The sequence below is a fragment of the Apium graveolens genome, chromosome 4, assembly GCF_009905375.1.
Source record: "Apium graveolens cultivar Ventura chromosome 4, ASM990537v1, whole genome shotgun sequence".
Lineage (NCBI taxonomy): Eukaryota > Viridiplantae > Streptophyta > Magnoliopsida > Apiales > Apiaceae > Apium > Apium graveolens.
This window is the reverse complement of record NC_133650.1, coordinates 245,493,234-245,508,698: the sequence shown is the minus strand read 5'-3', so window position 1 is coordinate 245,508,698 and position 15,465 is coordinate 245,493,234. Positions and strand designations below refer to the sequence as shown.

The 15,465-nt window shown below is 38.7% G+C and overlaps 1 protein-coding gene across 1 annotated transcript; it reads right to left on the bottom strand.

Annotated features, from left to right (window-relative positions):
- Window positions 1–1,427: 1,427 nt before the first annotated feature.
- LOC141719479 (uncharacterized) lies at window positions 1,428–2,159 on the bottom strand. The gene has a single exon (XM_074521862.1). It carries the CDS (start codon window positions 2,157–2,159, stop codon window positions 1,428–1,430), a length of 732 nt encoding a protein of 243 aa, XP_074377963.1.
- Window positions 2,160–15,465: the final 13,306 nt, after the last annotated feature.

The following is a 15,465-nucleotide window of genomic DNA, read 5'->3' as shown; positions in this document are numbered from 1 at the left end:
CTTATATAATAGTCCCATAAAACTCAGATTACATAGAAGTTGGAAGCCAAACAGAAGTAGAAGTCTAAAATAATCCAGCAAAATTCCCGACCCTGCGCGGCCGCTCAGCATAGCTGCGCGGGCGCGCAGGTTGCTGCGCGGCCGCTCAGCATAGCTGCGCGGGCGCGCAGGCCTCTACTGGAAAAAATCCAAGTTTGCTCCGTTTCTTCGCCGTAATCTGCCCGTTCCTTTCCTCTCGCAATGGTAAACACATGCCAAGGCTTATTCTTGATGATTCCTCCCCCGAAATGCAACTAATACCCTGAAATGCATAAACACTAGAAAAACGCATCAAATACACAAAATACTTGATTTCAAGACACCAATTTAAGCCATTTTAAGACGTTCTAAGTGGTATAAAATGCCACTTATCAGTACACATGGGTTGTGCTTATGCAGACCCCGGGATGGGGTAAAATTTCTAACTTATAGAAATTTTTCTAAGTACACATGGGCTGTGTTTATGCAGACCCCGGGATGGGGTAAAATTTCTAACTTATATCATTGACGTAAGATTCCATGTTCCTGCCCAGTTGACTTTTGAAGATGTTGTTCATCATTTTCTGATACATTGCCCCGGCGTGGATTAATCCGAACGGCATCATAACAAAGGCGTAAACAACCCGGTTTGTGATGAATGTAGTCTTTGCGATGTCTGCCGGATTCATCTTGACTTGGTTATATCCTGAAAAAGCGTCCACGAAACTTATCATAACATGACCCGAGGTTGCGTCTATCAGCTGGTCAATGTTGGGTAGGGGGTAGGAATCTTTAGGGCATGCCGAATTCAGACTTATGTAATCAACGCACATTCGCTACTTTCCATTGTGTTTCTTGACTAGCACAATATTTGCTAGCCAATACGGATACTTAATTTCACATATGATGTCTGCCTTCAACAACTTTTCGACCTCTTGATCGATCGCTTGTTGTCTTTCTGGGGCAAAGTTTCTTCGTTTTTGTTTGATTGGTCTTTGCCTTGGATCTACGTCTAGACTGTGCATCGCCACCGAATCATCAATCCCCGACATGTCTTCCAGGGTCTAGGAGAATACATCAGCATATTCCTTCAATAGGTCAATGAGTTCTTTCTGGAATGCGGCTTCCAAGCCCTTACCGACTCTAAGCTTCCGGGTGGGGTTCCCGGGTTTCAGCTCTACTTCGACTGTTTGCTGGGCAGGCTCGACCTTTGTCTTCTCCTTGCTTTCCACAAATTTCTGAATCTGGGCATCCGCATTGGTTACACTGTACCCGGAGTCCTCGATCATATTCACATCGATTCTTGCCCTTTTACTGAGGTGCTCGCGATGCTTCTTTCTGCTTTGTCCCTTGGGTAGGGTCATTAACCTTTTTCTATTCTTAGGTTCTATTTTTTCCATGACCAACGCTTAGCCATAACACTTCCCAGCCATTTCTCTATCTCCTCTTAGCTCCCCAGTACCTCCTGGGGTCGGGAATTTGAGCTTTAAGTGAATTATCGAGGGGATTGCTCTGAGCTTGGTTATTGTAGGTCTTCCAAGGATCATGTTGTACGATGAGGTTGCGCTTATCACATAGAACTTCATTATGAGAGAGACCTGCTGGGGTGCAGTCCCAAAGGTAATCGACAAATAAATGACACCCCGGATTGGGATCATTGTGTTTCCAAATCCGTACAAGGGGTCTTCAAGACAGGGGTCCATTCGGAGGTGTCCGAGCTCCATTCTGTTGAGTGTGTGCTCGAATACAATATTAGCAGAGGAACCACTGTCAACTAAAATTCTTTTTACCTCATTGTTCATGACATCCAGGGTGACCACCAAGGCCAAATTGTGATTCGGATTGAGTCCCTCATAATCAGAGTAGGAGAAGTAAATCGGTTCATCATCCAAAGGATGGATCATCATCACATCATTATCCAGGTCCGGGCTCCGGGGCGGAGAAGCCCTGCCTCCAAAGACAACATTTACCACATTTTTTCCGCTTCCCGGAGCCCTGCCTTTGTCTTTTGATCTCCTTTGAAGATATTGGTTCATGTTTCCCTTTTTGATCTGATCTTCTATGAACAACTTGAGAGAGAAACAGTTTTTCGTGGTATGGCCATGATTTTCATGATAGCCACAATGTTTGTCCCGGGCCATGTTCTCAGGAGGTGCAAGTAAAGGTTTCGTCGGATAATAGAATGACTTACCTTTAACTTCACGCAAAATGTCGGCCCGGGGCCGATTGAGGGGTGTCCACTCTGATTCTGGTTTGGGTTCTCTTTTGGACTTGGGCTTTCGATCATTTTTCCTTTGTTCGGCCTAACCCTCCCGGGGTGGGGTTCCCCGAGATTTTTGAATATAATTGGCCTGTCTATCCAGCTTGTATCTTTTGTCCTTCCGGGATGACGAGCGACGCTCCGGGGACTCATCATCGTCATGTATTCTCCGATTCATTTTCATCGACTTGATAAAATCATTTTCCTTTATGAACTTTGATGCCAAGGCATAGGCAGATGCCAGGTGTTGTGCATGTGTTGTGTACTTGATGATTACATAAACAAAACACCTAAGTAGATTTTACTTAGTGAAATAATGTAACATTCGACGGATAAGAATTATAGTCCTGACGGATAACTCATTATAGTCCCGACGGATGATGACTTGTTATCCATCGAGTGAGTAGCTTATGTAATAATGAGTCTGTAGCACATTTCTGCATACACCTTTGTATAAATTTTGTAGTAGCTTATAAGTCAAAGATGATTAATTGTACATAGATGATGTCTTGTAATTCTGCATAAATGAATTGAAGTCAAGTGCCAAAATAACTACCGACGGATGATTAACAAAGCCATCGACGGATGATCAAATAGCTATCAACGGATGTTCAATATAACAGTCGACGGATGATCAATGAAGCCATCAACGGATGATCATAAAGTCGACGAATGATCATGTATTCAACGGATAAAGAATTCAAATATCAGTTGACAGTGATAACTGGTCACATGCGTCGAAGTGTATGCAAATGGAACGAGGAAGCCTATTAACTGGGTAATAGAGAACAAAGTAACAAAGCATTAGACCCGATAGTTTTAATGATGATCCTGTCGTTTGACTTTGTAATTTTGGTAATATATATAAACCAAGAAGTAGCAAATAGAAAAATAGATCCGAGATACAAAAAGTGAGAAACATTTGTAAGCAGAATTATTAGCATTTCTCTGTATTCTCAGTAGTTCATATTTCTAAGCAGCTGTGAGCATTCTTTCACATAGAGTTCTCTCGATATAATATATATCTCTCCACCAGAAAGTTTTTAAAGACTCTTGTTTTTAATTAATTGTGTTTTGGTTCACTTAAGTTTCTATTCCGCATTGTGCTAATCAATACACATATATTTATATTCGAGTTTAAACATTTTTATTTTAAGAAAAAGGTTCAAGAATTCCATTCAATCCCCCTTCTGTAATTCTTTCTATATTGTTAAGGGACTAACAATTGGTATCAGAGCAAGCTCTTAACTTATAAAGAGTTTAAAGATCAAAACAATTCAGCAAGATGAACAAGAAGGATGTTGGAGTCAAGATTCATTTTCTAGATAAAGATAATTACCATCATTGGAAGGTAAAGATGCATCTTCATATACTTTCTCAAGATAAGGCCTATGTGGAATGCATAGAAAGAGGCCCTCATGTTCCAATGAGAGCTGCAACAGGAAACGGGCCATCAGTCCCCAAGCCAAGGCATGAGTGGTCTGATCCTGACATTGAACAAGTCAGGAAGGATAAAAAGGCCATGAATATTCTGTTTAATGGAGTTGATGCAGACATGTTTGACAACATTATCAACTGAAAAACTGCCAAGGAAGTTTGGGATACTATACAGATAATATGTGATGGCACTGAGCAAGTTAGAGAAAATAAGATGCAGCTCTTGATTCAGCAATATGAGCATTTTCACAATGAGGAAAGTGAGTCTCTCACTGACATTTTTAGTAGGTTTGAAAAACTACTAAATGCTCTCAAGTTGCATGGAAGGGTCTATCAGACTAAAGACTCTAATCTAAAATTCCTTAGATCTCTTCCAAAGGAATGGAAACCAATGACAGTCTCATTAAGAAACTCACAAGATTATAAGGAGTTTACTTTGGAGAGACTGTATGGCATCCTGAAAACCTATGAGCTTGAAATAGAGCAGGATGAAATGATGGAGAGAGGACAGAAGAAAGGAGGATCCATTGCACTAGTTGCTGAGTTGGAAAAGGAGAAGGAAGTGAAGATGGAAGCTGTTGAATCAACTTCAAAGGTCTGTGAGAACAAGGGCAAGGGGCTTGCAGGAGAAAGTGAAGATTCATTGAGCCAAGATGACATGAAGGACATTGATGAGCACCTAGCATTTCTTTCCAGGAGATTTGCCAAGCTCAAGTTCAAGAAGAACTTTGGAGAAGCCAAACCAAATAGAAACATGGTGGATAAGGCAAAGTTCAAATGTTTCAAATGTGGCTTGGCAGGGCATTTTGCCAGTGAGTGTAGGAAGTCAGATTCCAGTAAGAAAAAGTTTGAGTCTGTGGATTATAAGAAAAATATTTTGATCTACTCAAGCAAAAGGAAAGGGCTTTTATTACACAAGAAAATGACTGGGCAACAGATGGTCTGGATGAAGATGAAGATGTCAGCTATGTCAATCTAGCCCTAATGGCCAAGTCTGATGAGACAGAGACAAGTTCCTCAAGCAATCAGGTAATTACTACAAACCTTGCACATTTATCTAAAGCTGAGTGTAATGATGCCATAAATGACATGTCTACATAATTATATCATTTGCGTGCTACACTTAAGTCTCTTACTAAAGAAAATGCTAAAATCAAAGAAAACAATTTGTTTTTAAGTGAGAGGAATAATGTGCTTGAGTCTCAGTTTATAGATTTTGAGAAATTAAGAATTGAGTGTAAGATTGCCAAGGAGGAATGTTATTCTCAAGGAACTAACAATGAGATTTACAGAAGGAGGGTTGAATGTAAATCTCAAAACTTTTTCAAGTTTTGAGCAGTTTCAAAGGCTAAGTGTTTTGATGAACAGTTGTGTGTGAATGGCTTTGAGCAGGTGCAGACAGATATGTATTCAAGACACAAATGTAAAGAACACAAAGGCTTTAAAAACTTTTCTGGTGGATTTGTTGTTCCACCAGAGATGTGTATTTCAGAAAATCTATGATTCAAAAGAATTGATCACAGCTGCGTCCTAGTACAAACTAGATGATTTTCTCTCTATGTTTTTCTAAACAGCTCTGGAAAATTCACACTCTAGTTACTAGCTGCAACTTGGTTTATATATCACCAAATTTTACAAGTGAAGACAAAAGTACAAATATAATTAAAAAGGTTCTTCACATGTTTCTTCTTCATTTCTCTATCCAATGCAATCTAGGATGAACTGTAAATCTTTGAATATTTCCTTGTTTGCACCAGAATGGAAATGCTGCATTTTCTTGAATCCTCCAAGAGGTTACCACATTCCAATTGTCTCTTACAACCCATGTGCCTCTGTCAGCTTATGAATTGTCACTGTCAACTGCTATTGAACTTAGCATCCATTGAAGCTTTCATCCGTTGATGGCTTTATCCGTTGATGCTTTATCAGTTGAAGCTTTATCCGTTGATGCACTCATCCGTTGATGGATGTTATCCGTTGGAGCTTTAGAGACATCCGTTGAAGCTTTGTTTCTCATCCATTGAAGGCCTTTAATCTATCAGTTGAAACTACTTCATTTATACAAAATTACAAGGTATGAAATATTTACAATTAGCCCTCCTATTTGCATATCCACTAGTAGTCAACATGACTTATAATTTCCCACAACATTTAAGAATTATAGCTTAAATACAGAAACTGAAATGTGCTACAATACTAAACTTATTTTTAAGTAAAGTTACTCCATCAACGGATAGCCAGAGTGGTCTTATCCGTTGAGGCTACAAACACTAGATTTTTACTTAAGTGTTTTGTTTAACTTATCATCAAACTAATATACATATTCCTAACAATCTCCCACTATTTATGTCTACTAGAATTATAGGCATAAATTTGGGTTTAACTTGATGATAACAAAATACTTAACAAGTATCTGAACTGAAATCAAGTAGAAATTCATAGTGCTGCAAAAGTGTATGTACTGAGATAGAATTGAAGAATTACATTGTTTTCAAGGATGCTCCTTTAGGCTGAGCAAATTATTTTCTTTTCCTTTGATCCCTTGTTTTATTCCCTAACCTCCTGTCATTTTCCTCTACTTGGAGTTGGAGTTATCTGTAGAATTCAGCTTCATCTTCTTCACTGATATCTAACTTAGATTGCATGTCCTTGAGAGTTTCATTACTGGAAATTTTAAGCTAGTCTTCAAGTCTGAAAAATCTTCTGACTCCTTTATTTTCTCTGAACTCCATCAGCCAATGAGGTGATTTATGAACTGCAATTCCATGCTCAGGGATGAGTAATGTTCTAGGCAAGGAATTAGACTTCCATCAAGTTTTCCTTATGCTGGCAATCTTGTTGAGAATCTCAGTTTTGGCAGTCCTGGTAAAGCCAGAATCCCTTTTGATAGCTGAGTAGACTCTAACCAAGGTAGAATATCCTTCATTCAGAATTCCTTGAAGAGGCCAAGTCCTTTCCTCACTTCCTTTATATTTGAACACTAGCCTTTCTGGGAGCTGTTTGTAGGCACTTATTCCCCTTACTTCCTCCAGCTCATCCAGATAGAGTTCAATATCTGTAAACTCTTTTATGTCACAAATATGAACATAATCATCCTTTGAGGCTTGTGGCTTGGGCTTAGGTTTATATTTCTGAGTGATTTTACTTGAGGTTAGGGGAGGTGTAGATTTGGATTTTCTTTTCAGCTTCTTTGGTGGTGGAGAGGTAGTTAGGAAGGTAGGCAAGTTGATGGTGTCCCAATCAATAGGTTCCTCTTTAGGGATGATCGGTTCACCATGAACATTTATACTAGGATCAGCAACAAAAGGTTCAGGAATGGAAGGTAGTGGTTTAGATTTTGATTGGGCTTCCACAGTGTCATCTCCACTCTTCCTTTTTGCATTTGCCTTCTTTCTGTTCCCTTTCTGCCATTCCTTTCTTTCCTCCACACTCTCACCTACCACATTCCTCATATCCACATTTCTGCTTTCAATCTTGTCTTCTTCACTCTTGTCTTCAATCTTCTTCCTTTCTTCAGTCTGACTTGACTCAAGCTGTTTTTCAAGCTTTGCTTGTGCTCTTTTGTCAGCCTTCAGCTTTTTAGCTTCTTCCTTTAATCTCATGGTTTTTTCCCTCTTGGATTTTGAGAATTTGGGATGTCCTTGCATCACACAGATACTCTTTCCCTCTCTATAAATGATAGCCGTATTCATTCTTTCCACTACATCATTGGTCTCTTTGTGCTTTATGATGCTACCACCCAAAACTTTGTCTTCATCAGGTTTTGGAAGAGGAAAATCTACTTCTTTTGATTGACTAAAGTTTAGAGGGTTCTTTGTAGAGTCCCTGTTAAATCTAGTGGATGTATTGAGTACCATGGGTTTCAAATTCCTGAAGGAAGTTTTTCCAACCTTATTCCTCCTTACTGGCTTGTGCTCCATAATGATTGGCTCAATCTTTGTGCTATATTTCACAGATAATGATCTTGAAGTTGTAGAGCCAAACATCTGTTGCATCCTTTCATCAATTTTTCTCCTTTGCTCCTTCATCTCAGCTGCTGCTAGCAGGATTAAATCAATTCCATCAAACTTTCCTTTGATTTGAAGTGTTGGAGAAGTAGTGATGGAAGGAACTAGCACTTTGGATATTTGAATGTTTGTAGATGGCTCCCCTCCCCCTTCCACTTTATTCTCCCCCTTTTTGTTATCATCAAGGAGAGGAGTCAAGCCTTGTGCTTTAGCCAGTTGCATTAGAAGACTTGTTTGAGACTGTTGATTTTGAAGAACGGTGACCACAGAGTTTTCAATGACTTAAACTCTGTCCTCCAACTTGGACAGCCTCTTTTCAGCATCTAATTCTCTTCTCAGTCTCAGTAACAGGTCATGCATGGTACCATAGGGCATGACTGAATCCAGCTTCTCAGAGTTGTAGGACTTCAAGTCAGCTATATCCTTCTTGAGTTCATCCACACTCAGATTTTGTCTTAATTGCTGTAGCTTCATGAGATGTAGAGAATCTAGGTGGGCTTGAAGAAGAGCCTTGGTACCAGCATTGGAGGTGTTCTGAATGGCTTTATGGATATATATGATTTGTTTGACTAAGGATACATTGAATTGTCCTGGTGTTGACTCCTTTGTCAATGCCCATTCAGGTAAATCTGGAATAGAACTTGGGCCTTCATCTCCCCCTAAGTTCATACTTCCATCAAATGAAAAAGAGTCATCATCATTAGAATTTACTCCAAATTCTTCAGATGGCTCACCAGCTGTAGAAGGCATCAAATTGACAGCAGTTTTATCCCTTTGAAGAGATTCTGAAGTATGTACTAGATTCAAAGTCTTTTCTGCCTCCTCATTGCCCTGAGGAGCCAACAATTGATAGGCTGAAACAGGATGAGTAAAAGTGTCAGCATCCAAGGAAATGTTATCAATTACAGCTTTGTAATGTTACTGAAATTGTCTTTCCTTTTCAGCATCATCCACAATCATTGACTCATTAGCAATGGCTGGATCCACCCTTATACCTTCTGTACCTGCTTTTCTCTCAATTTCTCTCTTTTCTTGCATCAGGGGCTCCCCCTGGCTCACACTCCTCACACCCTCACCTTCACCTACTAAGGTGGCACTCCTCTCACTTTCTTTTGCCATGCTGGAAGAAATAGCATGCATATTTAGACTCTCAACCTCTCCTTTTGCCTGGGAGCAACCCATCCTCTCACTCAAATTTTTACTCCCTTGCCTCAATCCTAGAAGTGATTGTACAGTAACCATGTCTTCTACACTTGGAATTGAGTCAGTAATTTGTGTAGAGACTATCAACGGATAGGGAGTATCCGTTGAAGTAGGAACTGATGGTATCAACGGATAACTGCTGTTAAGCTTATCCGTCGAAGAACAACCACTTATCAACGGATGAGGAATATCCGTTGAAGCAGGAAAAGAAGTAGAAATTGAAATTGACATAATTGTTGAATCTGTGTAGATTGATTTTAATTTAGGTGACACAGATTCTTCAACTAAGTCTGAAAGAATTGGCTGATGATCCAACAAATCATCTAAAAGATGATGATCACCAGTATTTGAGTGGGGCTCCTCCCTGAGTTGTAAAGAGGGAGAATCAGGAATTAATATGAATATCATGTCCACATCCAGAGATGGTGATGGAGAATTTGGTGATTGATGTGTGTCAATTTTGAGAGAATGGGGTTGTGACTCCACATTTGTTGGAGGCAAATTAAGCTGAATTTGAGAAAGCATAGATACAGGTGAGTGTATCTGTGCAGTGTGTGCACCCTGTGTGGAAACTAAGGTTTTGACCCTCTTTCTTCTTGTAAAGGCTTTTACAGGTGAGTGTGTGGCTTCAGTGTCCCTCCCTCTTTTGTTTGGTGTCCCTGGTTGGGGACTATTTTCAATAGCTGCACCCTTTTGGGAGGATGCAAATAGGGATGAGTTTGAATCCTTTTCAACCACCACAGTCTTTTCAGAAACTATGGCTTGGCTAGTGGGGGTATCACTTACCTCTCCTACCTTATCCTGGGGGGTTTCTAGATGTTCACCCCTCCCCTCACCACTCACACCCTGTTCACTCCCCTCAGGGTTTATGGTAGTTGTTATAACTGTTGTCTTTTGAGAAACAACAGAGGTGGCTTTCTTTGACTTTGGTTTTGAAACTTTAGGTTTGGTGGCCTTGGTAGGAATCTGTTGGGATAAAGACACAGATTCCATGGCCACACTTGAAGACAAAGAAATAATGGGGTTGGAAGTAGTAGGAGTTGAAGAAGTATTTACCTCACTTACCTGAGGTGCATTCATTATTGGTAAATATACCAATGGCACCTGATTGTTGAGATTAATTCTCAAAAGGTCTGCAAGGACCCTTTTCTCTTGTGCCCAGCACTTGAGTTTATTATTCTCATTGGTTATGACCAAACCTTCAGCAACATGGTTAGCTAATAACATAAAGAATCTAGCATAGTAGATGTTATGAGGTCTATTAGCTTTGTTACCGAACCTGGTACCTAATTCTAGCATAACATAGTTGCTAAAATTAAAATACCTATCAGAAACTAGCATATAGAGCATATTAACAAGAGATGAAGTTATTGCATCAAAGTTACTAATTTTCCCAGAGAAAACCTTGATAAAGGCATCACCAAGAAAACTCCATTCTTTCCTAAGGCCTTTTCTTCTAATACTCCCTAAACTAGCAGAATCAAAAGAATAGCCTATGGAATCTAACATGCTAGATACATCATTATCAGTGTGTGGTGTCATGGCATTGTTCTCAGGTAGTTTGAAATAAGACTGTATATCATCACAGTTAATACAGTAATCTTTACCTTTGAGAGTGAAAGAGATGGTCATATAAGTGGGGTTGAACTCTGCTGTTGTCCAAATTTCCTCAATTACCTCGCAGTAAATAGTTGGGGCTTCCAGCATTGCATAGCTGAGTTTACAGTTCCTGATGAAGTCCATCATCTTGTGATAATCTGAGTGGGCTTCATTCTTTTCCACCAAAGCTATGAAATTGTTTTTCTCATAGACAAATCCAGACTGGGACATTATCTTTACTACTGGTGCCATTGTAGTGGGTAGAGGTTGCAGAGAAGAGTTGAGAGTTTTGGGAGAGAAAGGGAGTAAAAGCTTTTGAAAAATTGTAAGAGAGCGTAAAATGAAAATAAGAATTCAAAGAGCTTTTATACTTTCTCAGATTAAAACACAAAGAAAATGATTAAACACTATTTTTAAGTAAACTACAGCCGTTTGAGAATAAAGAAAACCATATGAATTCTAAAAACTGCCTTTAATACAAATACATACAACTGTGTATATATATATGTATCAACGGTTAGGTAAAAGAATAAACGGATGTGACTTACTTAAAACAACTGATGTGACACTTCAACGGATGAGGTAAACAGTTATCCATTGAAAATTAACACAGTTTTATCCGTTGAAGGATAAAATTACCAGAAATGTATTTGTCTTTCAACGGATAATGAACATCCGTTGATAGAACAATTTTGGCTTTCAACGGATAGGGAATATCCATTGATAGAATAAACTTTACTTAAGGCCAACTTTGTTCTTGCAACAAATTCATTTCAGGCTTCAAAACATATTATAATAAGGACATGAATTTATGAATAATTAAGCATACCTAGCTCACTTACTAATCTTGTGAATGTTGATTCATCAAGTGGCTTGGTAAATATGTCTGCAATCTGCTTTTCACTTGGAATAAAATGGAGTTCCACTGTACCATTCATCACATGTTCCCTTATGAAGTGGTACTTGATGTCAATGTGCTTGGTTCTTGAGTGCTGTACTGGATTTTCAGTAATGGCAATGGCACTTGTGTTGTCACAGAATATTGGAATTTTGTCAACATTTAGCCCATAGTCAAATAGTTGATTCCTCATCCACAATATCTGTGCACAGTAACTACCAGCAGCAATGTACTCAGCTTCAACTGTTGATGTAGAAACAGAATTTTGCTTCTTGCTGAACCATGACACAAGCTTATTCCCTAGAATTTGACAGGTGCCAGTTGTACTTTTCCTGTCTATTTTGCAACCTGCATAATCTGCATCTGAGTAGCCAATTAGATCAAAACCAGACTCTCTAGGGTACCAAATTCCTAGATTTGGAGTCCCTTTGAGATATCTGAAAATTCTTTTAATAACCACTAAGTGAGATTCTTTAGGGTCAGCTTGAAATCTAGCACAGAGACATGTAGAAAACATTATATCAGGTCTACTAGCATTTAAATATAGAAGTGAGCCAACCATGCCTCTATAACTTGTAATGTCCACAGACTTTTCAGCCTTGTTTAATTCAAGCTTGGTGGTAGTGGCCATGGGAGTTTTTGCAGATGAACAATCCATTAAGTCAAACTTCTTTAAAAGATCATAAATATATTTAGTTTGACTTATGAAAATTCCACCACTAACTTGTTTAACTTGTAAACCAAGAAAATAAGTTAGCTCTCCCATCATGCTCATTTCATATTTACTTTCCATTAACTTAGCAAACTTTTTACAAAGCTTATCATCTGTAGAACCAAATATAATATCATCTACATAGATTTGAACAAGTATTGTATAACCATTAACATTTCTAAAGAAAAGAGTTCTGTCTACAGTACCTCTTGTGAAGTAGTTATCTAGAAGAAATTTTGACAAAGTCTCATACCAGGCTCTAAGTGCTTGCTTTAGTCCATATAGTGCTTTCAACAGATAATACACATAGTCTGGAAAATTTGGATCTTCAAATCCTGGAGGTTGGCTTACATAAACTTCTTCCTCCAATTCTCCATTCAGAAATGCACTCTTGACATCCATTTGATAGACTTTGAAATTGGCATGGGCTGCATAGGCTAGAAAGATTCTGATGGCTTCAAGTCTTGCAACTGGAGCAAATGTCTCATCAAAATCTATTCCCTCTTGTTGAGAATAGCCCTTAGCAACCAATCTAGCTTTATTCCTTATGACAATGCCATTTTCATCCATCTTATTTCTGAATACCCATTTTGTGTCAATAGAGCTCTTGTTCTTTGGATTGGGTACCAGCTTCCATACCTTGTTCCTCTCAAATTGGTTTAGCTCCTCTTGCATTGCTAAAATCCAATCTGGATCCAATAGAGCTTCTTCCACTCTCTCAGGTTCCTCCTGTGATAGAAAACTACTATACAGACATTCATCTTGAGTAGCCCTTCTAGTCTGCACCTTAGATTTTGCATCACCAATGATCAATTCAATAGGATGATTCTTGTTCCATTTCCTTTGATGTGGAAGATTGGCTCTAGATGAGGTTGCCTCAGTATTGTCATGATGTGAGATAGAATGTTGATTGGTTGAAACTCCCCCTGAGTTACTGATCCTTTGAAAGGAACTGGGAGTTCTATCAACTAATGAAGTAAATTGATTATCTGTTGATAGACTATGATCAACAGATGCTTCATTATATACTTCAATGGATGATGCACTTTGTCTTTCAACGGATGCTGCATTACTTCTATCAACGGACGCTGAATTATGACTTTCAACTGATGCAGCATTTTGTGCATTATCCAAAGGCAGATTTTGAATCCTTTTTGAGGTGCCTTCTCCATCATTCTCATCTTCACTATCATCATAATATATCTCAATATTGTCAAATTTGAGTACTTCATGATGTACCTCATCTGTTAGTCCATCAATATTTTTATCATCAAACACAACATGCACAGATTCCATAACAATGTTGGTTCTTAGATTGTAGACCCTATATGATTTTCCAGCAGAATAACCAACAAATATCCCTTCATCAGCCTTTGCATCAAACTTCCCTTTGTGATCAGGTTGATTTCTTAGAATGTAGCATTTGCAACCAAAGACATGAAGAAAGTTTAAGGTTGATTTTCTTCTCTTGAACAATTGATAGGGAGTCATGCCTTTTGCCTGATTGATTAGAGAAATATTCTGAGTGTAACATGCACAGTTAACAGCCTCAGCCCAAAAGTATGTTGGGAGTTTTGACTCTTCAAGCATTGTTCTTGCAGCCTCAATTAGTGATCTGTTCTTCCTTTCCACCACACCATTCTGTTGTGGAGTCCTTGGAGCTGAGAACTCATGCATGATCCTATTTTCTTCACAGAACAACCTCATGGTAGAATTCCTGAACTCAGTTCCATTGTCACTCCTGATATTCCTTACTTTGAAATCTGGATGATTGTTGACTTGCTTGATATGATTGATAATGATTTCACTAGCTTCATCCTTTGATCCAAGAAAATAGGTCCATGAAAACTTTGAGAAATCATCTACAATCACTAGGCAATATCTTTTCCTTGAAATTGACAATACATTTACTGGTCCAAAAAGATCCATGTGTAGCAGTTGTAATGGTTCATCAATTGCTGATTCAAGCTTCTTACTGAATGATGCTCTCTTTTGCTTTCCTTTCTGACAAGCATCACACAGTCCATCCCTTGAGAATTCCACTAGAGGCATTCCTCTAACTAAGTCCTTTTTGACTAGATCATTCATTGTTTTGAAATTCAAATGGGACAGCTTCTAGTGCCATAGCCAACTTTCATCAGGACTTGCTTTGCTGAAAAGACAAATAATTGTTTCTGCATCTGTAGAGTTGAAGTCAGCCAAGTACACATTCCCTTTTCTAACTCCAGTTAGAACCACTTTGTTGTCCTTCTTACTTGTGACAACACAGGCTTCAGAATTGAAGGAAACAGTATTCCCTCTGTCACATAGTTGACTGATGCTCAATAGATTATGTTTGAGACCATCAACTAATGCAACTTCATCAATGATGACATTTTCTTTTGAAATCAAGCCATATCCCATAGTGAACCCTTTGTTGTCATCTCCAAAGGTTATGCTAGGGCCAGCTCTCTCCTTGAATTCTGTGAGCAGGGTGGAATCTCCTGTCATATGCCTTGAACAGCCACTGCCCAAGTACCATAGATTCTTTCTTTTTTCCTGCACACAACAAAACCAAATCAACTCGATTTTGGTACCCAAGTTTCCTTGGGTCCAGTCTTGTTAGTCTTTTTCCTAGACCTCATACTTCCTGCATCTTTTGACTTAGGGAACTTTGGGTCAACCTTGTTCTCTGATGTAGTTGGTTGAAGTGTAGGGTTAGTCACAAAATCATTTAGCACATTTGGTTGAATTTGATAAGGCATAGATTGTGCAAACATATTATTCCACATAGGCATGTTGTATGGCATTTGAGGCATACTGAATGCAGCAAAATAAGGGTTATTAACATATGGCACGTTTGCAAAATGTGCATGAGGATTCTGTTGAGACATAACAGGCATAGCATGCAGAGATGACATAGACATGTTAGGCATGGAAGGAGTTAAAGGCATGGGAGCATTCTTAACAGACTTGCAGTTAGCAGATAGATGATTAACACTTTTACAATACACATAAATTTTTCTAGAGGCATACTTATCAGGTGTGTAATTGTTGTGTTTGTTAATCCCTACCTTCCCATTTCTATTAGATTTCCTTTTAGTTTCCTTTTTATTCTCAACCAACTTAATCCTATTTTTCAACTGATCTAAAGTCATGTGTCCTATATTCACCTTACTGGCATCTTTGGATGTGCTAGCTTCTTCTTTGACAAAGTTCTTGGAAGTTGAACCAAACTTCTTATTGAGATTTTTCAAATTATTCTTTTTAGAATCACTTGCCTGTTTTAATTGATGAGCCTTCAACGGATTCTCCTTTTCTTCCTTCAACGGATAACTTTCATCATCCGTTG